Raw genomic sequence first — 22,920 nt, forward strand, 5'->3', positions numbered from 1 at the left:
GAATTCTTCTGGCCTCTTTGGGCATCAGGCATGCATTCAGTGCCTTTACATACATGCAGGCAAAACACTTAAACATAAAAAACAAAAATACAATACCCATAGCTCATGGTCTATGCAAAAGCTGACAATGGTGGCAGATGTAGCCCATAAGCCTATGTACTTCTCAGTCTGAGAGATCTGTGGTGCAATTTTATCATTGCATAGATGGTACAAATGTTTAAAGTAGGCTATATGGTATACCTTATTACTCCTAGGATCGTAATCAATACGATGTGAGATTGAACTGCTTAGAAGAAATTCAGCGATCAAGCACAGCATCTGGGAGACTCACGAGGCAGCTGATGGTGGCTCTTGGCACGCCGCTTCACTACAATCCTGCTCCTTACAAGAGTTGTGAGTTCATTCCATGGAGTTGGAGAGGTAGCTCAATGGTTAAGAACCCACACCACGCTTCCAGAAGACCCGAGTTTGGTTCTAAGCACCTATATTGGGCTGCTAGCAACCACCTGTAATTCAGCTCGAGAGCATTCAGGGCCTGGTGCACACACACACTTTTAGAAACAAAAATGAGTCCTTTTTTTTTAAAGAAAAAAAAGAGTGCACTATAAAATAATAATACGGTAAGATAGATTGATAAACCAATAGTATAATAATCTCTTATCACTATTTAGTATTAAGCATATAATCATATTACTGTGTTTCCATGCAACTGGCAGCATAGTTCATACCAGCATCACCACTCACACTAGTGACACAGTACGTCACAAACATACAATGGCTACAATGCCACTAAACTAGAGAAAAATTTCAGCTCCCTTATGATTTAACAAAACCACTATCATATGTATGGCCCCTCACTGACCAAAGCCTCTTTATGTGTTTCAAGGTTTTAGAAAGACTGCGATCAATCATAATGAACTCTGGGAACTGCTGTTGGGTAAGTAGGGAGGCAAAGAAACTTAAGCTTACTTGCTTATTCAAAACATTAAAGTAGTTGGGCGGTGGTGGCGTATGCCTTTAATCCCAGCACTCGGGAGGCAGCGGCAGGCGGATCTCTGTGAGTTCGAGGCCAGCCTGGTTTAGAAGAGCTAGTTCCAGGACAGGCACCAAAGCTTCAGAGAAACCTTGTTTCAAAAAACCAAAATAAATAAATAAATAAGAAAGAAAGAAAGGAAGAAAGAAAGAAAGAAAGAAAGAAAGAAAGAAAGAATATGCAATCTTCCTAGACTTTAAACATTGGCCAGCCTGGTCTATAAAACGAATTCCAGGACAGCCAGAGCTATTACACATAGAAATCCTGTCTTGAAAAACCAAAAACCAAAACAGAACCAAACTAAAGAAGGAAGGAATAAAAGAAAAAAAAATGGCTTACTGGGGCTGAGAGATGCCTTATTGGTTAAGAGCACTTACTGCTTTTCCGGGTGACCCGGTTCAGTTCTCAGCACGCATTGTCAGGTGGATCACAGCCACCTGTCCCTCTGGTTTACATTCCCTCTTCTGGCCGTCCTGGTCACCTGTACACACGTTGGATATATTCACCCAGACACATAAGAAAATAAAATATTTTTAAATGATTTACTAGAAAAAGAGCAAGTTTTTCAAAAAATAACAGGACGAACTGCTGACATGGATAGGTATTTTGAATTGGATCCTGCGGGAATCTAGGGATTTATTAATTGATCAATTAGCATAGGGAATGATCTCACTGTGTAGCCTATGCTGGCCTTGAACTCTTCCTCTTTCTGCCTCCCTTCCTGGGGGCTGGGATGACAGGTACCACCATACCTGGCTTTATTTTATTCTCTTAATAGGGTACCTCCAGCCATTCTACTTGCTCTGTGAGCGGAGCTTAGGAAGGTACACTCGAGAACACATAAGTGTGTTTCTATACACTAACAACAAATTATCTGGGAGGGAAATTAAGAAAATAATCCATTTATGATAGCCATCAAAAAGAACAAAATGGGAACTTTAACTACGGAGATGAATTTCTGGTACACTAAAAATTACAAGTAATTGATGAAAGAAATTAAGAAAGATATAGTTGGCCAGATGGTGGTGGCACACACCTTTAATCCCAGCACTTGGGAGGCAGAGGCAGGAGGATCTTTAGGAGTTAGAGTCCTGGTCTACAGAGCAAGTTCCAGAGCAAACCCTGAGAGAGAGGGGGGGGGAGGGGGAGAGGGAGAGGGTGAAGTAGAGAGGGAGAGAGGAAGAGAGAGAGCGCTAAATGGATAGATTTTCAGGGGTTTATTTTTGGAAAAATCAACACTGCTAAAATATCTATACCACTGAAAATGATATACAGATTTAAGTACAATACTTAAGTATTGTCCTTAGGTCACAGAATTAATGTCAGAATTGGGTCAGAACCCAGTTACTCTGTCTGACTAGCCTGGAAAACTTGGACAGAAACATATTCAGATTACCTCCTAGCCTGGTACACTCCTTTGATCCCACCACTCAGAAGGCAGAGGCAGGTCAGTTTCTGTGAGTCCAAAGACAGCCTGGTCTACAAAGCAAGTTCCAAGTCAGTCAGGACTTCACAGTGAGACCCTGCCTGAAATAAAAGATTCCTGCTTCCAAATTCCAGTTTACTCTCAGGTAAAGAGGATAATTTAAGAAGAGCCCGAGGTTCCTGCCATAATATGTTCCTCTAATAACAGAGGCTTGTCGATGGGTAATGCTGGAGAAATTTCTAAAAATGACCTCATATCCACTAACAATCTGCAATACTTATCCTAATGAAGTCCTGAACACATATATTAGCAGGGGTCCAGCAAGGTCAAATCTCATCACCCTTAGTACCATTGCTGTAACTCCTTCTATTTCTAAACTAAGTATGCCTGACCCAAAGATCCATCCTACTCTAGAATCAGGGATGGTATGATGGTTTGAAAAAGAATGCCCCTCATAGGCTCATATATCTAAATACTTAGTCACCAGGGAGCGGCGTTATTAAAAATAATTCAAAGGATTAGAAGGTGTGACCTAGTTGGAGAAAGTGTGTCACTGAGGGCAGACTCTGAAGGTTTAAAAGCTCAAGCCAAGCCCAGAGCCTCTTTCTCTGCCTGTGGATCAGGATGTAGCTCTTACCTACTTCTCCAGCACCTGCCTGCATGAGATGCTTCCAGCCATCATGATAAGGGACTGAGCCACTGAAACTGCAAGCCAGCTACAATGAAATGCCTTCTTTTAAAAGAGTGGCCATGGTCATGGTGTCACTTCACAGCGAAAGAACAATGGCTAGGGAAGAAGTGCAGACAGTGAATGTCAGGTGGCTAGGACCACTTCCTCTGCAACAGCCAGAGTCATAGCTTTCTGGGTCAGTGAAGATGTCTGGGCATTAGTTCTGTAGCCCAGTAGTCACTGAGGAACATACATGTAACTAGCTGTAACATACATGTAACTACATGACAACAAACAAGAAGCGTACAGGGGCTGGGTAGAGGTGGAGAAAGGACGTGGGGGAGTATGTAAGAACACAACGCTACTTTCAGCTGCTTTTTCTTAAAAGTTTAGTTAGAATGCGTATTTTGCCTCCTCCTAAATGGGCTTCTTTATCATCACCTACACCCATCCCACATATCTCAGTTTTCCAGTTTGATTCAGGCTCCATTAACAGCAGAGCTGTAGAGTATTGTTTCGTGTGGGTCCTTGCCTCAACCCAGTTCTAAGCAGCAGTATCTTTTAGTTCTAATGCTGGCCGTTCCAATGACACCCAGAAATCTGCACAATGGCTTATTTGGAAATCTTATCATTAATATACTCGATAGAATTCAAAGCATTTTGATCACGTAACAGCATTTAGCCAGTCCAAATAGTCTAAGAAGAACCAGGATGTAAGAATTTTAAGATTAAGAGTATATTTATGTTATGGTTGCTATTTCCAACATTTGTGCAGGAAAAAAATATTTAATCCCCGTATCTTAAAAAATAAAGTTACAGGGTGCAATATCAGCTAATAAAAAATCACTTGTCAAGTTGGGTTTGGCGTCTCACAGCTGTAACCCCAGCAACTCAGGGAACTGAGGCAGGAGGATTGCTCTGAGTACCAGGCCAGCCTGGGTTACAGAATAAGGCTGTCTCAAAACAAAGAAAGAAACATACATTAGTGTGTTCCTATACATTAACAATGAACTTTCAGAGGGGGAGATTAAGAAAATAATACCATTTATGGTAGCCATCAAAAAGAACAAAACGGGAACTTTAAGAAGATGAAATTCTGGTACACTAAACATCATAAGTAATTGATGAAAGAAATTAAGAAAGACATAGTTAAATGGATAGATATTCATGGGTTTATTTTGGAAAAGTAATACTGTTAAAATATCCATACTACTGAAATTGATGTACTGATTCAATGCATTCTGCAAAAGCTCAATGACCTTTTTTTTTTTTAAAAAAAAAAAAGTAGATGCTTTAAAAAGAATCCTAAACTTCATAAAATCTCTACATAGTCAAACAGTGGGGGAAACAAAGATGTCCCTGGAAAAATATTCCACATTCATAAAGAATAAAATTAGATTCATGTTTTACACAAAAATCAATTCAAAGTGAGATGGACATGCAAGGCTTTGAACTGCACAGACTGCTGGAAGAAAGCAGATGAAACCTTTCGGACATGGAGCTTGGCAGTGATTCCTCAGATATAACACAAAAGCCCAGGTAGCAAAGGTAAGACCAGACAAGCAGGACTATGCTGAACTAAAAGCCATCTGCTTAGCAAAGCAGCCAATCAATAGAGTGAAAACTCAACCTGCAGAACGGGAGAAAACATTTGCAAACCATGCATTTGGGGCCCAAAACAGGCTGGGAATTCCTACAGGTCAATGGAGAAACCACAGACAATCCCATAAGAATAGGCCAAGCATGAAGCATTTCTCTAAAGATATGCAAATAGCCAATAGTTTTATGCCAATAGTTTTATGAAAGATGCCCCAAATTGCTAATTATCATCAGGGATATTCGAATGGAAACCACAATGAGCTATTACACACTTGTTAGGACGAACACTATTAAAAAGCAGCTAGGCACTCGCTCGTAATCCCAGCACCCGAGAAGTGGACAAAAATCATGGGTCTAAATAGTGCGTTTGAGGCCAAGTTTGGCTACAAGAAACTCTGTCTCAAAAACAAAAAGCAAGCAAACAAACAAAAAAACCCACCAACAATAAGTGTATAAAGTAATGAATGTGGAAGCTTCTCAAAAAAACTGAAAATAAAACTACCCTAAAACTACTCGGTTCTACCATCCGGAGCCTATAATCAAAGGGCTCTATATTCTACCACAGACATTTGCACATCCATATTTATTGCAGCTCTATTCATAATAGCAAAGGATGGAGACTGCTTAGATATACAAGAAACAGATGAATGGCCAATGGAAACATGGTATTTCTACACAATGGAATTTAAATATAGTCATTAAGAAAATCGAAACTATGAAAATTGCAGGAAAATGGGTGGAACTGGAAGATATTTTATTAAGTTAGTCTAGGAGCCGAAAGACAGATAACGGATGCTCTCTCCCATACGTGGGTCCCATAATAGCTTCTCATTGTTAAATACGAGTATGGAGGTGGGAGGAAGTGTGGGCAGAGTACAGGAAGTGAGAGAATGATCAAGGATGGAAAAAGGAGGCTGTAAGGGAGGGCTGTAGAAGAAGCAATAGAACACACATGATATGAAAACGGATGGAAGATGATAGGAGCTGAAGGCTGTACACCAGGGATGCAGGAATGAGGAGACGGGAGAGGAAGCAATGGGAGGGAAGCTGCGCACGAAAATGTCAGAAGAAAACTACCACTCTGTAACCTAAGAAAACTCTAAAAAGCAAAACCAACCAGATCAGGTTGGTAAAAAACTGACCAGATACAGAAACTTTAAAAAAGTAATCTTTATTTTTTAAATTACATAATTTGATGTGAGAAGACCACTTTTAATCCGGATCTTTTGAGGTGGGAAGATCCATCTTGAGTCTGAGCTACACCTTCTGCGGGTAGTCTAAAGGATGTGGAAGAAGGAAGCTTGCTTTCTTCCGCTGCCTCCTTGCCCTTGCTGGTGCTAGCAAGACCATTCCTTCACTGACGTTACAACCTACTTACTTCTTCAGAATTCTGGCTTGTACTTAAGATCAGCCAAGACAGCCAGCCTCGTGGGACAGCCAGTATGGGACCAGCTGGATCACAAGCCTGTAAACCGTTCTAATAAATCCCATATTCTGGTTTCCGTAGTAAGCGCACCACTGCACACTTCAATCAATTGTTCCCAACAGCCGAGAGAGGAAGGACATGTAAACACTCTCTGAGGGGTGAGTGGATGACACAGATGTTCTAGAAAGTACAGCGGCGTAGTGTTCAGTTCTTAAAAAGAAGGAATTGCTATCATAGACAACAACACAGATAAATCTTGGATTGCATTACGTTAAGCGGAACAAGCCAGTCATAGGAGGAACTACTGCATGTTTCGACTTCTATAAGGCATAGGAAGACAGTCGAATGGATGGAAGAGGAATGGCACGGCGGTTGGCAAGAGTTAGGATAGGTAAAGAGGAGGTGCTGTGTAGCGGGCATAAAGGACAGGATCTAGGGATCTGCGGCACAACACTGTGCCTCTAATTAACAGTGCGGTACAGTGCCGTTAACGATTCAGGTCTCACGTAAACGCTTTCACCATATTTCACCACCGAATAGGGGCTAGAGAGATGGCTTGGAGGTTAGGAATATTTGCTGCTCTTTCAGAGGGCTTCCAGAGTTTGCTTCCTAGAACCCACATCAGGGCTCACAGCCTTCTCTCATCCCAGCCGAAGAGGCTGGTCCTCACGGGCAGGAGAGGCTGGTCCTCACCGGCAGCTCCACTCACATGTGTCTCACACTGCAGACACACATACCTATACATTTGTTTCTAAAGCACCTAATAAACTAAACAGTTCATGGCAGATAATTGTAACAAAAGAAATAGGGGAGAGCCCTGGAGTAGTAGGCAGGGAATTTCAAGAGGCTTCCAGATGTAATTATGTTTCAGCCTGGTTCTCTGGCTTTAAGGAGGTTTCTAGGCTCCCCATCGTTTGCCCACTTGTGAAATGGTGAACTTGGACTAGAATTAGGTGAGGGGTCAAGCTGTCTCTCAGGTTACCTGTGAAACCAGATCTACCCTGCTGGAGCCTATTCCTTCCAATCTCCCTGTCCTCCCCGCCCCTGCCCCCACTTCACTTTTCTCTCCCTACCGGATCAATACTTCTCTTTCAACTTTGTTCTTTCTTATCTATGAAAGCCATTCTTGCGTCATCTGTGCAATCAATATGCTCACTTGCCGTACTTACAGTCCCTTGAAAATATTATCTCAGATTCAGGCTATGTAGATAAGAACCCTGTAATTACCAAGGTGGCGTCCGCTCAGCGCCAACAGCCTCATTTTGGCTCATGAAACCTAGTCCAATTGGATGTGCTTTCCCAAGACTTGCTGCCCTTTTCTGTTGTTAATGTTTCGAGACAGGGTCATGCAATGGATTCCAGGCTGGCTTGTAAACCGTCTATTCCCTCTGGAGTGTGCCACGGGGTGAAGATGAGAACGGCTGCTCTCGCTCCTGGTTTGCCAGTTCGTCCTGTGGTAATTATTATTTCAGCCTTATTGTAGGAAGGAAGGCACGGATTGTTCATTTTCTGTTTCATTTCCCTTTCAGCATTAATCGTTTCCTCTGTAAGTTGGAGGTTTCTCAGAAGTTACATATACAAATGTCTCCGATAGGCAAACAGATACAGGGAAGAATAAAGGTCTATGTCCTGTAGGGGATGAGCGAGAAGGCTCAGGGAACCTATGTTTGAGACTTATTCACTTTTTTCAGAAGGGGAAGGTTTATTTTGGTTCATGGTTTTGTAGGGTTCAGCCAGTAATCTTTGTCTTTACTTATTGGTTAGACAGAGCCTCACGCCAGCAGGAGCAATAAGGAGGAGGAGGTGGTTCAAGGAATGGTGGACAGAAAGCAGAAGGAGCCAAAAAAAAAAAACAACTACATTTTAAAAAACGGAGACCTCTTGATTTACTTAACTTGGGCATCTAGTTAAGCTATATTTCGAAAACTACCAAACTACTATGTGGGCTAAATGGCAGGGCTTTTTTTGCTGACTCAATTTGGCTCTGATCCTTCTTCTACCAAAGCACCTTGGAAAGCCAGGGCTCCCACGGGGAACACCCCCCTTTATGAATATTCCCACCGTGCCCCTGCACTAACACTTCTAATCCATGGACACTCATGGAATGTTTTTGGGTCTCCATGCCTATTTTCCTCATTCAATTCATTCACTGTGGGATTTTTGTTTGTTTTAACGCCATGGCCTCTCAGAGGTTTTTTTTCACTAGACTTTCTTTACTCTTTTCTTTAGATTTAATTAACTGCAAAAAGCGTCTGGGTAAGAAGACGCGGCCCGGAATATTACAATAAGAAGGATTCTGTCCATGTTGACTGAAGAAAAGAAAATAAAAATTGGCGCTGTAAACGGAGAACCCGAAATTCTGTTTAGGTTTGCATGATTCCTGGTTTCTGCCAGGGCTAAAAGACTGAAAATCGGTCCGTGCCGGAAGGAAAAGCCGTGCTGAGAGGACACACAGATCGTCTCTTTTCCCTCAGCAGAACAGCAATAAAACAGCGTATTCATCCTTTTCTGAGCGATCGCTGCTCTTTTACCAACGAATACTAACTAGGTCTTGTCGTTTGCATTTATTACGGGGAGCGCCCAGTTATTAAACTGTCCTAGGCTCATGATCACATCCAATGCTTGCTATTCCCAGCTTTTTCTCACCTCCTCAGAATCGAGGTCCAATCCAGATCTGATCCAAACTCTCCCTAGACCCTGCCCAGAGTCTTTTGGCGGGAACCTAAATTTTACAAAGGGGTTTCCTCCTCCATCCCACTATTCTTTATTCCTCTCCCGCGCCTTCCTCCCGATTTACAAATAAATCTATTTTTGCCCGATTGCACGTTTCTTTCTGGTGATCTTTGCCTACTTGCCTTTAACTGGTTACTATCAGGATCTTTAATTGGTCATGTTTCACGATCACTCTCTGCTAAATGTGTCCAAGCGCTGTAGAGATTTACAATTCCTCATAGCTCAAACCAGAAACAAATCCTTTCTACAATTGTTCCACCAGTCCCCCCGCCCCCCGGCCCTAATATCCTCTTAAAGATGGCTTTAGTCATTTTTATCTAGGTCACACTGAGAGCTTTCAGTTCTGAATTCCTGGGTCATATTAAAATGTAGCAGAAGGGGGGGATGTGTGGAGCTTTGACCTTGTGAAACAATGATTTAGAAAAGCACCAGCTCAACACCGAAGAGGGCAAGACGGATCACATAACAAAAAGCTTTTCCAGGAAGCCAGGTTTTGTCCTTGTTTAGTCGGGTGTCCCCAAGGTACAGGTAGGGAGGGGAGGGGCAGGATGCATCCTCAATCCCGGGGGTCACGCCCGAGGACCTCCGATCGTCCCCAGGAGGGGTCCCGGCCTTGCACGGCGCAGCTCTGCCGCTCGGTCCTCCTCTCCATCGAGCCTCCTTTCCCGGGTGACCGGAGCCAAGGAGAAGCAACGTCCAGAGAGCCGGACCCGCCCCCGGTCCGCGGCGCCCACGCCCAGCGCGGTCCGTTGTCCCCGGCGCAGTGCAGCAGAGCGCGCACACACGCCCTCCCGGGGCCCGGACCGCGCACGCGCGTCGGGACCCGCGCCCTCGGCGGCGGGAGGGGCTGCGGGGGCGTCCCGGGGGCTTTAGAGGGGGAGGGGGAAGAGGAGGAGGAGGAGGCGGCGGCCGCGTCGCCCTCGTCGGGGCTCGCGCTCGCCCTGCGCCTCGGCCGAGCCCCGCGAGGCTGAAACGCTTTCTCCCGGCATGCAGCGGGAGGAGGGATTTAACACCAAGATGGCGGACGGCCCGGATGAGTACGAGACCGAAACGGGCTGCGTGCCCCTTCTCCAACCCGAGGTGAGGGACCGGCGGCGAGCGCCTCTCCCGGGCCCCGGGGCCCGCGGTGGCCGCTCCCTCAGGCTCGCCGCGAGGGCGGCGGCCGAGGCGTCCGCGCGGGACCCGGCGGGGAGGGAGGCTGAAGGAGCGAGTCCAAGCAGGCCCGAGCGCGGCGGCGAGCGGATAACGGGGGAGGAGATAGCGGGGCGGGCCCGGCCGGGGCGGGCTCTGGGACGCCGTCCCTGGCGGTGCCTGGAGGACCGGGGTGGGGAAGTGGTTTGGGTCTGCCTGGTCGCCGCGCTGCTGGTGGGTGCCGAGGCGACGGGGGCCTGCTGACACTTGGGAACCTCGGCGCGAGCCCCTCGGGCTGGCTCCAAGCCTCTCCGGGGGCGAGGCGGGAGCCGATCCGCTTTGGATTTCTGTCCCCTCTCCATCCCTTCGTCGCGGTGGATGACACTGTGCTCTCCGTTAGTTCTCTCGTGGAGTGGGAGGTGGGGGAGATAGTAGTTGCTTTGGCGAAGTGATGCCCTGCCAGGATATGTCATAGCAACCAACTCGGCGCTCAGGACGTCGGATTTCGCTGTTTGAGTATTTGCCCCTAAGCCATTAAAATAAAAATTTAAAAAAAAAAGGAAAAAGAGGAGTCAGAACTTCGGGATAACCCCCCCCCCCATCCACACATACATGCTAGCTTGTCAATACAACTGTTTTAGGAAGGTAGAGTGCAACACGTTTCCCTTGGTTTCTTTTGTATCTTTCTCATGAAAAGTGCACGTCTCCGTCCCAGCTCGGTCACGTTCTGTAGTTGTTTACCTCCCAGTGTGTGGCCGAGTTTGTGTTTAGTTAAGACCTGGAAGCAGTTCTGTACGCATTCGGCTTGTTAACGGGGCACGGTGAGATCCCGGGGGGGGGGGCAGGAAAGAGGAGCACAGCTTTGAGGTTGAGTTTTGTGCACACATCTGCGGTGTTCACTACAGGGCGAACCAAGGTAGTTCCTTTGCTTGAAATTGATTTTCTTTTTGGATTTTTTTGTACCTTGCGAAAATTGTGAATAACGGGGACCACTGTCTCATGTGCTCATTCTGCGTCATCGGTCATCGGTCATCGGCTCATTCATAAGTTTATTACACACACACACACACACACACACACACACACACAAAACACACATACACAAAACTAGAGTTTCTTAGAAATGTATGCCTGGACAAGTAGAAAAATTATTATGCAGTAAGAATAAACTTTTTACAAAATTGAAGTGGGAGAGCCTGGAAGGATGGCTCAGTGGTTGAGGACCCGGGTTCAATTCTTAGCACCCACATGACAGCTCATGCCTGTCTCTAACTCCAGTTCCTGGGGATCCTCACACAGACATCCACGCAGGCAAAACACATAAAGTACACATAAAGTAAAAATAAATAAATCGTTAAAAAAAAATGGAAGTGGTAAAATCTTAGAATTGGCATTAGAGACATTTCTTTTGGTTTGCACTCAAGCCCTAAAAATATGTCCAGAAAGTTTTCCGACGTTGTGCTGTAAGTGTGGTTAAGGAATATTTCTATTCATCTGTTCCTGAGGGCGTATTTCAAGCACTTCAAGTGTTTTATATATCTTAGAGTCTGGTGACAGGGCACTGGTTTGCAGGCAGAGAGGGGAACGAGGAGCTGAAAATTAACCTTAACAGTACGACGAGTTGAGGCCAGCTTGGGCTAACTGATACCCTATCTCCAAACCAGACTATAAACAGACAAAACAACAGGCTTTTTGCTTCGTAAACGTCTTTTTTTTCTTCCCTAAACATGATTTTGCAGGGTGTGGCAGTTCACTCCTAGTACTTGGGAGGCAGAGTCGGGAATGTCTCTGAGTTTGAAGTCAGACAGGTCTACGGAGCAAGTTCCAGGCAGTCCAGGGGCTATATAGTGAGAATGTGTCTCAAAAACTTTTTTTTTTTTTAAACTTGAGCCTAGAGATTGCTCCGTAGGATAGAGAGCTTGAAGTTTAGGTGCCATCAGTTTGTTATTTAATAGATGCTATATTGCTAGAAAGTCAACTTCACTCTTGCTCAGTTTAAATTGCTATGGTATATATTTCTTTTAACCAGTAAACACAAGGCCTAGTAGTTTCAATTCTGGAATACTGGGGACTGAAGAGGTTATTTTCTGTGGCTAGTTTCTCTCACCTGCTCTAGATCTGGTGTTCTGAGCCTCACAGTGTGGTAGCAGAACAGGGCATGCTGTTTCTCTTGAGTTTGTGAAATTGGGATGATGATGATGACAACACTTAGCTGATGGGCTGTTAAGGAGGCTAAATGAGATAATGGAGAACACAGGCTCTTGGGTCAGAATGACTGGGGATTACAAATCTGCTGCTTCTGTTTTATTTCCTCCTCCTCTTTCTGCTGTTCCTCTTCAGGTAGGGTGTCTTATAGCCTAGTCTCTACCCAACGTAACAAAGAATGACCTGAGTTCTGGCCCTCACACCCTGGACCGTGCCCGTTGTGTGTCTTTAAGTGTGCTCTCTGTACACTAGGCGAGCACTCTGACAGTGGAACCTCATTCCCAGGCCTAGATTCCAATTTGGAATCCTCAGCAATTAAATATGAAGTAAAAATTTGTTTAAGCCTCTATTTGTGCATCAGAAAATATCACAAAATGGTTTCTAAGTATTTGTTAAATAGATGAATTATTTGTAGGCTAGAGAGTTTAGCTGTTGCCAAGCATGGTAGAACACAGCTATAATACAAATGCGTGAAGAACTGAAGCAGGAGGATTGTGAGCTCCCCACTAGCCAGAGCTACAAGGCAAGACTGTCCCAGCCACTTTAGAAAGACTCTAGATAGACTCAGCTATTGCCAAATTACCAATTTCTATGTAAACTGCCCATGTCAAAACCTTTTTTAGACAAATATGGACAATGAAATATTTTAGAGGTTTTTTTTTTTTAATAAAAAAATCTTAACTTTTTAGATGAAACACCATTTGTTTAGTGAGTCAAGTAAATACTTGTTTACCAGATTTGGACCAGGTGTGGCCCTGAATTCAGAATTGTGTGTGTTTAAATCAAGAAGAGGCACTATAGAATACGGATTAAAAGTGAGTTTTGCTGTTCACTGTCATCATGGTCAAATTGTATTTACCTCATTTGTAAAGTCGGGTTGCTATTACCTACCTTTTAGAGTCCTTGTGAGCATGAGTCTTAGGCAAGCTACTGTTTGGAAAGCAGCCGTCACACATTTGGACTGACCCGCAAACCTTCTGAAGGCCATGAATACCACACAGTGTCTACTGAAAGGGAAGCTGATATCACCACTGCTCTGTTGAAATAGGCGATAATTCATTTTATCACAGAGGAAGAATTAGAGGATATTTGGAACTAGATAAACTGCCCATCCATGGATTAGGGCTGGTACTGGGTCAGTAACCCCGAGTTAGTAGATGCTTAACTGCTCCTAGTTTCTTTGCTTTTCAGATAAAGAGACTGGCCTAGATGATCCCCAAGATCTCATTGAACTCTGGTGTTCTGATTGAAGTTGTGATTTTTTTTTCAGGGTAATCAACTTGAACATCTCATTGTTGTACACACAACACTGTTTTAGATCATGTGAGTTAAAATAAAGTGAAATGTACTGTTTTCCAGAAAGTAATAGTCTAGTAGGGAATATACATGTCTATGAAACACTCTGTGGATCCCAGTCAGTGCTGAATGGAGTAGAAGAGCCTGCTAGCAGTGTCAGGTCCCCGTCACTCAGAATAGCTGCTGTAAGACTGGGAAAGGGGCAGGGAGCCTGTGCTGGTCTGCAGTCCAGCTTCTCCTGATTCATAGTAGCCTCAAACCAGCTGAGCGCTTCAGTAGACGATCACAAACCCTTTCTGCCTGCGGATCCCAGGAGCTCAGCACCTAGATGATCTGGGTTACTGCTTTCCTCCTTTTCTCCCTCGTCTTCCCCCAACCCACATAATGTGTGTGCTTTTTAAGTGGTGATGCTTAATTTTATATTTGTTTTTAATACATTTTTTTCTCATGACTTGTCGTGGTTGACTGTTGAAGTAAAGCATCTGCTGCCTTTACAGGTTTTCTTCTTAAAGGTCCTTTCAGGCCTTAGCGATGACTCTGCTGTTTTTCATTTGTGCTTTTCATCCTATTATGTATGCATTTAGAGATACATTGTTTATGTGTATAAGTTAATGTCTTGTTTTAAACAATACAGGAAATTTCTTTCAAAGTTGTTTTCTTCTGTTAGGTTATTGGCAGCTCTGTCATCACATTCGGGTTTGCAGACATTAGGTAGGACGTCTTTTTTCTTTTTAGCCCTTTTTTTTTTTTTTTAAATTGGATGTAGTGGTACACGCCTTTAATCCCAGCACTTGTAGGCAGAGGCAGATGGATCTCTTGAGTTTGGGGCCAGTCTGGTCTACAAAGTAAATTTCAGGACAGCCAGGGTTATGCAGAGAAACCCTGTTTCAAAAAACAAACAAACAAACAATGCTTATTTTTATTATATATTTATGTGCATGTGTTTGTGTGAGTGTGTGCGCATGCTTATGGAGGCCAGGTGAGTGCAGCAGAGCCCTTGAGTTAGACTGAGCTATCCCATGTGGGTGCTGGGAACTGAGCATGGATCCTCTGCAAGAACTGCAGGTGCTCTCAACTGAGCTGCCTTTCCTGTAACCACTGTTATAAACTCAGATGACGGGGCCACATCTCACCAACCTCTTGATTTAGAAGATGATACACAGAAACTCCCAGGAAATTTATGTTAAAGAACATTTCAACATATTGAAAGCTCTTAACTCTTAACCTCTCATATCTTAACTTTATCATAACTTCATGGGGGAAGACATGGGTTATATGAAGACTATGCATATGTTTAAATCGGAAGGACAGCTTTGTCACAGGAAACCTGCTTCCATACAGAGTTCTCTAAAATAGGGGTTTATGTTATATTTATTTTGAAAAAGTTCCAAGGGGATTCTTACAAGTACCCCTTCATTTTATCCTCCCCTCTTCAATACCCATTTTGCTGTATGGGTAAAATCGTATACAGGAAGAGAAGGGTACTAATTTGACATGTAATGTGTGAGACATTATGTCAAGTTCTTTTAATGTTATCATCTCCGTGTGATACATAATAACAATAATTGCTAACACTGACATATAATAATGAGCTAAACATTATTCTAAACTTTTTACATATGTGTTTATTTTCACTGCTTTTGTGTGTCTATTTTACAGAGAGATAATTGATGTATTTGGAAGTCTTACTTGCTGGTAAAATGGCAGAACTACATATAAATCAAGGTTGCCCATGTGTTTATATCATACTTAAATGTCTTAGAAATGACAGTTACAAAGTTGGTTGTGGTTTGGTAGGCACTAGCTAGCTGTTGTTGCAAATGCCTTTGACTATGTTGTTTTAAACTTTTATTCACTCATTCATTTATGTATTTACTTTTAGCTATTTTAGGTTTGGTTTAAGCTATATCCTATAAAATTGAGCAGGAAGTACAGGGAACTCCCATATCCCTTTTGTCCCCACTACTTTATAATTTTCCCCATTGTCAGCATACAGCAACAGAGGGGTCCATTTGATAATGTTTCAGCTAATGTTATGAGTCATTGTCACTCAGAGTCCATACTTCTCACTCTTGGGGTTGTACAGCCTCTGGATTTTAACAGATGTGTGCTGACCATTATAGAAGACTCCCTAAAATTTTTTACTTACTGTGGAGCAAAAGTCACATTAAGTAGAAACCATACTTCAGATTTTGTTCCCTGGGCAACAGTGTGTTGTGATGCTGTTTGTAAGCTATGACCCTGGTCAGGCTGGGCGTGGTAGCTCACATCTTCTGTAAGCCCAGAACTCTGGGGGATGGCAAGTGATTATTGGAAATTTGAGACCAGCCTGAGTTATATATGTTCTAAGCCAGGTTAGCTTACATAAGATCTTGTCTCAATTCTTGAAAAATGGAATACTATTCAGCTCTAAAGGAAAATATAGCAAAATTTGGAGGAAAATTGATAGACTAATATATAATAATTAAGTTCATACAATCTCAGGAAAAATGTATATTCTCTCCCAAAGGCAGGATCTAGACAACAATAAAGGTATATATGTAAACAAGTGTGCATTTGGATACAGTACACCATGTAGAAATGAGAGCAAGAAAGGCTAAATAAAGGCTTGAGGAAGGAGTGAGTGCAGGTAATGAACATGAGTTATGAAAGTATATAAAGCTGATTGTTTTTTGTGAAGTCTGTTCAGATTTTTTATTTTTGGTGATAGATTTCTGCATAAAAATATATTTGATAATGAAAGTACCAAATCCAATATAAAGCAACACAACTTTCATAAAATGACTACTCTAAGTGTATATCTATTGACTGAGTCTGGTTAATGGTGTGTGATTTTTGTTGTTGTTGTTGGTGGTGGTGGTGTTTTGTATTTTTCTGAGACAGGGTCTTACTTTGTAGCCCTGGCTGTTCTGGAACTCACTGTGTAAGCAAGCTGGCCTCAAACTCACAGAGCCTGCTTTTTGCCTCTGCCTCTCCAGTGCTGGGATCACTACACCCAGCAAGCTTGTGTTGTTTTTATTTGGAAGTTTTTTTACAATAAAGGCAACCAATATGCTGTATTTGGTTTACTGAGGGGGTACTCAGACGTATATGTATGCATGCATATGTGGAGAACAGAGGACCTTAAGTGTTCTCAGGAACTGTCCACCTCGTTTCCTGAGAAGGGATCTCATTGACATGAAGCTCAGTGATTAGGCTAGGCTGCCTGGCTGAAACACTCCAGGAATTTTCCTGTCCGTGTCTCCCCAGTGCTAGGCTTTTATGTGGGTCTGGAGATCTGAACTCAGGTCTTTGAGCATTTCCAGCCCTTACTGCATTTTTCAACTTGTGATGCTGTTGAGTTTAAAAGAACATGACCCAAATTCAGGTTTTCTTTCTTATACAGCAAAGGCTTGACTAACCGAGCCATCTTCCAGCCCTGTATAACACAGTTAAACTTACAAAATTATAGAAATGGAGAATAAACCCATGGTTCCCAGGGATTGATCAGGGTAGGACAAGTGGTGCTGGTTTAATTTATAGTTACTTGAGGCTTGATCATTTTGAAGAGTCCTGCATCATTATGTGCATATCTGATAGAAAGATTTGTTGCCAAACTACATTCTTGTATGTAAAACATCACATCCATTGCTAGAAACTCTGTTCTTGGGCAAATTATTCTTACTTTGGGTGCCTTGATTTTCTTTCCTGAAAAATGAGAATAATAGAAAACATATGTTTTAAGGGCTTCTAATGAAATTGAATGAGTTGGGTACTAAGTGCTGTAGGCTTAGTATTTCCAAACTCTGAAATTGAGATTTGTGTTTTGCAATGAATGGTGCCGTTTTCTTTGGTTATGTAGTAAAAGGCTAGTTGTCAGCCCTAGTACATGGGCTGTCTTTCCTTGTTCCTGACAGCATAATGTACACCTACAGCCCCTCATTTCAGCCAACAACCCACTGAAAGGGTATTTGAGAACGTAGGATTCTCGGCTATGCTCAAACTATAGCTAAGTTCTAGTAAGAGCAAGACAACTGCAGCATTGGCACACGTGGACTGTAGCTTGGAAGAGCCCCGGGGCAGTAAGTCTTCAGAAAATGCCCTAGTCCCTTGTTTTGGGTGGCTTCTAAGTGTTAAACAGTGCAGGAGAGGAGAGCAGACATTGACCCTGAAGACTTAGTAGTACAGTAACCAATTGCACTTTACAGTGGGAACCTCTTTGATTCTTTGAAACTATCTGTTCCAAAGGAAACTCCACTCCCCAATTTCTGTCAGGTAGAAAAAGCCAGCATTGCTCAGGGAACTTGTGAAGCTGGTTGGTTCCCTTCAACAATCACTCCAACAGATGGCTGGCTGTCTGTAGTGCCTGTTAGCATACCAAACCATGTGCTAACCTTCAGGTACCGTCCATAAGACAAGTAGGTAGCTCTTCTCACCTTCTCCCTGACTGTTTTCAACACCTCCAGGAGCTCTGGAGCTTCTTCCCCCACCCCCAGGCTCCTCATTTCCCTGCTCTTGTTCCTCTCTCTGGCGCCTCATTCCCCGCCTCCACGGCCAAGTCCTGACTACTACTTTCTCTCCCTGCTGTGAACTCTTCCAGATGCCTTTGGCTGTTCTCTGCCTCTCATCTTCCATCAAGACCTTCCCCTCTGCCTACCTTGGAGCAGTCCTGTCCTCAGTTTATAGTCTCCAAATAAAGTTTAGAATAGCACCTAGGAAGTAAAATTAGCTGTCAACTATCCTTTAACTACTTGCTTTTAAAGGTTTTATTTATCTTTTGGAATTCTGTGTCATTTTAGAATTGCGATGAGGGTTGTGCATGAATGCAGGTGTGTCAGAACCCTGGCGCTGGAGCTCCAGGACTTGAGAGTTTCCTTACGGAGGCGCTGGGAGCAGGGTTCTCTGTTAGAGCTGTGCTTCTCAACTGCTGAGCACTGATGGCTCACCTCTAGCCTGTGAAATTAGTTTCCTATGCATTTTAAGATGAGAGCACATGGATGAGAATCTTGCTTTTTTGTTTTTGTTTTTTACTTTGAGATTTTGTTTGTTCTTGAATCTTCCCTGAAATTATAAATACTCATGGCTCTTCAGTGTTTTGTAGGTCCAATTATGAATAAGGTGTAAACATTGAATTCTTTGGAACATTTGAATATGATAATATATAGATAAACAGGATCTTGTTTACTTAGAAAATTAACTAACTTGATTTAAAAATTTCCATTGTTTAATTTTTTTTGTGTGAAACTAAGTCTCATTTAAGTCAAGCTAGTCTTGAATTTGTGGTGTTACTGAGGATGACCTTGACCTTTTGATTGTTTTGCTTTGCAAAGTGCTGAGATTACAGGTGCTCCACCACCCTTCACATCATTTATTTCTGATTGAACCCAGGGCTTCATGCATATCAGGCAAGCACTCTATCAAACTGAGCAAAGTCCCCTCTTGTTGTGTGTGTGTGTGTGTGTGTGTGTGTGTGTGTGTGTGTGTATGTGTGTTTGTGTGTCTTATTGAATGTAGTCCAAGAAAAGGAGCATAATTCTGGGGGAAAATGGAACCCCCTAGAGCCTAGCAGTATAACACAGCTGACTCAATATGAACTTAAGCTTTTTGAATGATCTATCCTAACATGTGATCCGTTCTGTTTTATTGGATAGCATATGGATATTCAAGATACGAAAAATTTAAACCACAACTTTTTTAAGCATTAAGAATTAATGACATAATTATTGTCAAAAATGTTAACTGGTATGAAGGGTGTGTAGTAGGAGTCCCCAGCAGACGCATGCTCTTCTCTGCAGAGATAATACCATTACTACTGTGCAGTATGCTGCGAAGCTCTTTTGGGCAGATACAAATATTCCAGGCACACTCTTACATAATTTTCTTGTTAACATGTAAGTAGTATAATATGTTTTAAAATTTGTAGTGTTTTTCTAAATGCTGTTTGGGCATAGTTCTATTTCAGAGTAAAATAATCTCACTTTTTTGTGGTGTTTAGACCTGTATTTTTACATGCAGTAGCCACTGGGTATCGACTGAAATAAGTAAAGTAAAAATTCAAATCTAAGCCATAAAATATGTCACCTGCACGACGGGACGGTTTGTGAGTCGGGCAAGGAGCTGGAGATTGAAACACACACACAGAGACAGACAGGCAGGCAAACAGACACTGCCTTGAAACAGGAATGTTCCCTTTATTGTATTCCAGGGCAGGTTATATAGGGCTCTCCTTGACTAATGGCCATGCCCTAGCTCTTGGGATTTTTCAGCTGCAAGCCCATCAGAAACCACTCCCCTGCCACCAGGAACTCGTGAGGGTCTTGTGCCCAGAGCAGCTGCAAGCACAGGAAAACAAGCTGTTTACTCCGGTAGGCAGGGGTCATAGAAAATTGAGGGTCTGAGGGTCTGCAGTCCCCAACAATAAAACTGAAAACTTGAGTATGTATTAGTTTTATGTGGCTAGCAGCTATTCCTTGGCAGTACAGAATTAAGGGCTGTGTCTTAATAATAGCACAGATTCTGTTGGACAACATCTACCTATATAGATTTTCTACACTTTCTACATCTTTCAGAAACATCTTCTGGGGGCTGGAGAGATTGCTTAGTTGGTAAAACTTTGCTGTGTGTGCAAGGATGAAGACCTGAGTTTACTCCTTGGCATCCGTGTACAAGTTGGGCTCAGTGGTATGTAAGTGTAACTGAGCGTGGGAATCAGAAATAGGATTATTCCCAGAGCTTGCCAGCCCGGCCAGTCAGTCTAGCCACACGGTCAGCTATAGTGAGCTCCAGGTAACAGGATTCCCAGGGTTTGCCAGCCAGCCAGTCAGTCTAGCCACATGGTGAGCTCCAGGTCAGAGAGAGATTGTTTCAGAAAGTAATGTGGAGGGGCTGGAGGCATGACTCAGTGGTTAAAAGCAGTTACTGCTCTTCCAGAAGACCAGAATTCAGTTCCCAACACTTACATTGGGTGGCTCACAATGCCATGTAGCTCTAGTTCCAGGGAATTTGGCACCCTCTTTTGATTTCTTAGGATGCCATACATAAAAATAATAAATCAGAAAGAAAAGATGGAGAGCATTTGAGACAGAACCCCGTGTTGTTACCCTTTAGCTGCAAACTATCCACAAATGTATTACATGAATGCAATTATGTAGTATGTAGCCATAGAGGATTGATTTGATTTTTCTCACTCACCGTAATTCTTGGAGATTTGCTGGGTGTTTGTGGTATGCATTCCCTTTTGTTATTGACTGCAGTTTTATAGTATGACTATACCATTTTGTACATACATTATAATTACCTGGGTTGTTTTTAGTTTTCAGTGACTATAAAGAAGGCAACTTTAAATATTGTGTGCATAAATTTGTATAAACATAAATTTTTAATAATCTGGAGGAAATACCCATGAATGCGGTTACTGGATCACATGGTAGTTTTTCATTAACTTTTTAAGAAATCAAGATGTTTTCCATAGTGACAGTGCATTTTACACCCCCTCAGCAGTGTAGGGATGCTAGAATCTCTGCATCCTCACAGGTGTGTGATGATGATATTGTATTATTTCATTGTTGTGGCTTCTTTCCAATTTGATCTTGAGATTATTTTTGTGATGAAGTTAAGTTGTCCTCTGTAGGAGAGCCCTTACAGGGATACAGGGTAGTAGAGTTAGAGTCAGGTATATGCCAGGAAAGACATGCGTGTATGAAAGAGAAACAATTAGTAGTAAGTATGAGAGATTAAAGGGTGAACTGGAAGTGGGAAAGAGAGGAGACACTTTTGATGCCGTTATTAAAGATCATGGATAAGATAGTGTTGACTTGGATTTCCTGGTTAAAAATTTAAAATGATTGAATGTGTGTGCACGATGTGTGTGCGGGAGCATGTGTCAGCACGTGTGTTCAGAGGACAGGGTTTGAATTCCAGTTCCCAGGCTTACCCAGCAAGCACCTCTGTCTGCCAAGCCATCTGCTGACCCCGTTCATGAGTATTTTAAAGCAAACACACATGGATGAGGAGCTTATTTCAACGGTATTGACAACTGACCATTACATTTTATCTTAGTTAGCAGCTGTGGGTTTGTTTGATTTGGGGTTAGGGAATAAGGAACAAGCTTGCTATATTGCAGTCACCCAAGTAGAGAAAGTTTTAACTAGGCCAAAGGTGACAAGGTATGATTTGGTTTCAGATATTTTATGTCAACCCTAAAAATAAATATTGAGGCAGCAATTCTGTTAAATTATGACTTTTTTCTGCTCTTTTTTTTTCATGTATGTTTTTGCCCTTGTGTGTGTGTGTTACTGGTTGTCTTTCTTGATTGTTCTCCACCTTATACATTAATGGTAGTCGTTTGCTAAACCTGGAACTCGATATTCAGCTAACTTTTTGGAGAAAATGCCCGTTTCCCAAGGGCCGGGGATTAAAAGGCAGGTTACCATATCCTGCTTTAAGTAAGCAATCACTTTATCTACTCACTTTATCTACTGAGCCATTTCTCAGCCTGATCCCTACCTTTTTTTCTTAGTGTCTTAGTTAGGGTTTCTATTGCTGTGAAGAGACACCACGACTACAGCAACTCTTTTTTGTTGTTTTTATTTTAGTTTTTCAAGACAGGTTTCTCTATGTAGCTCTGGCTGTCCTGGAACTCACTCTGTAGACCAGACTGGCCTCAAACTCACAGAGATTAATGCTTGCCTCTGCCTCCCTGAGTGCTGGGATTAAAGGCGTGCACTACCACCGCCTGGCCACAGCAACTCTTATAATTGGGATGGCTTATCGTTGTAGAGGTTTGATTCATTATCATCATGGCAGGACATGGTGGCATGCAGGCAGTCGTGGTACTGGAGAAGGAGCTGAGAGCTATATATCTTGATCTGCAGGCAGCAGGAAGTGAACTGTGTCACTGGTGTAGCTTGTGATGCTCTCCCCTCAGCACCCTGAGTGCGGGTTTGGGGCTGGTTATGGGCAGCCACACCCTTGGACACTTTTAGCCTATCCTAATATTTACGATGATAAAGCCTTTGCCTGTTAGCCATTTCCTTAGTGTGGGAAGTGACTAACAGGCAGTGGCTTATGATACTAAATTATGATATTAAATGATAATTTATTGAATAGTGATATATATTAAACTAATGTTATCAGATCCCTTTTCATGTATATTTTCATTCCTGTATCTTTGGTGAAGTGTCTCTTGTCTGCCCTAGTTTACTGGGCTGCTGCTGTAAGATAACAGGCTAGAAGGCTTAAACACAGTGCCCCTCCTCCCAGGTTTGGAGGATAGAAAGCACAGAGCTAGATTAGGCTGTTGATAGGATGCTTTCTCCTGACGTATCTTTCGCTTTCAGATGTCTCTGGTCTCACTGCCTTTTTTAGGCTGTATTTTTTAATATTTAGTTTTATAGTAAACTTTGAGTTAATTTTATATAATT

At 42.7% G+C, this 22,920-nt stretch overlaps 1 protein-coding gene and 1 long non-coding RNA gene across 2 annotated transcripts in view; both read left to right on the forward strand.

Moving 5' to 3' along the window:
- Positions 1-7,360: 7,360 nt before the first annotated feature.
- Positions 7,361-8,660, forward strand: LOC106144061. Its single transcript, XR_001229168.2, has 2 exons — positions 7,361-7,610; positions 8,384-8,660. It is a non-coding gene; the product is annotated as an uncharacterized LOC106144061 (long non-coding RNA).
- A 1,123-nt stretch (positions 8,661-9,783) lies between these two features.
- Zdhhc17 (zinc finger DHHC-type containing 17) overlaps positions 9,784-22,920 on the forward strand; it is a 64,259-nt gene continuing 51,122 nt past the window's right edge. Inside the window, exon 1 of the mRNA XM_005358077.2 lies at positions 9,784-9,967. Within this exon, the coding sequence (XP_005358134.1) occupies positions 9,875-9,967 (93 nt within the window). The 5' untranslated portion in view covers positions 9,784-9,874. The remainder of the gene's footprint in view (positions 9,968-22,920) is intronic.

Source organism: Microtus ochrogaster, chromosome 24 (genome assembly GCF_000317375.1).
Source record: "Microtus ochrogaster isolate Prairie Vole_2 chromosome 24, MicOch1.0, whole genome shotgun sequence".
In the NCBI taxonomy this organism is placed as follows: domain Eukaryota; kingdom Metazoa; phylum Chordata; class Mammalia; order Rodentia; family Cricetidae; genus Microtus; species Microtus ochrogaster.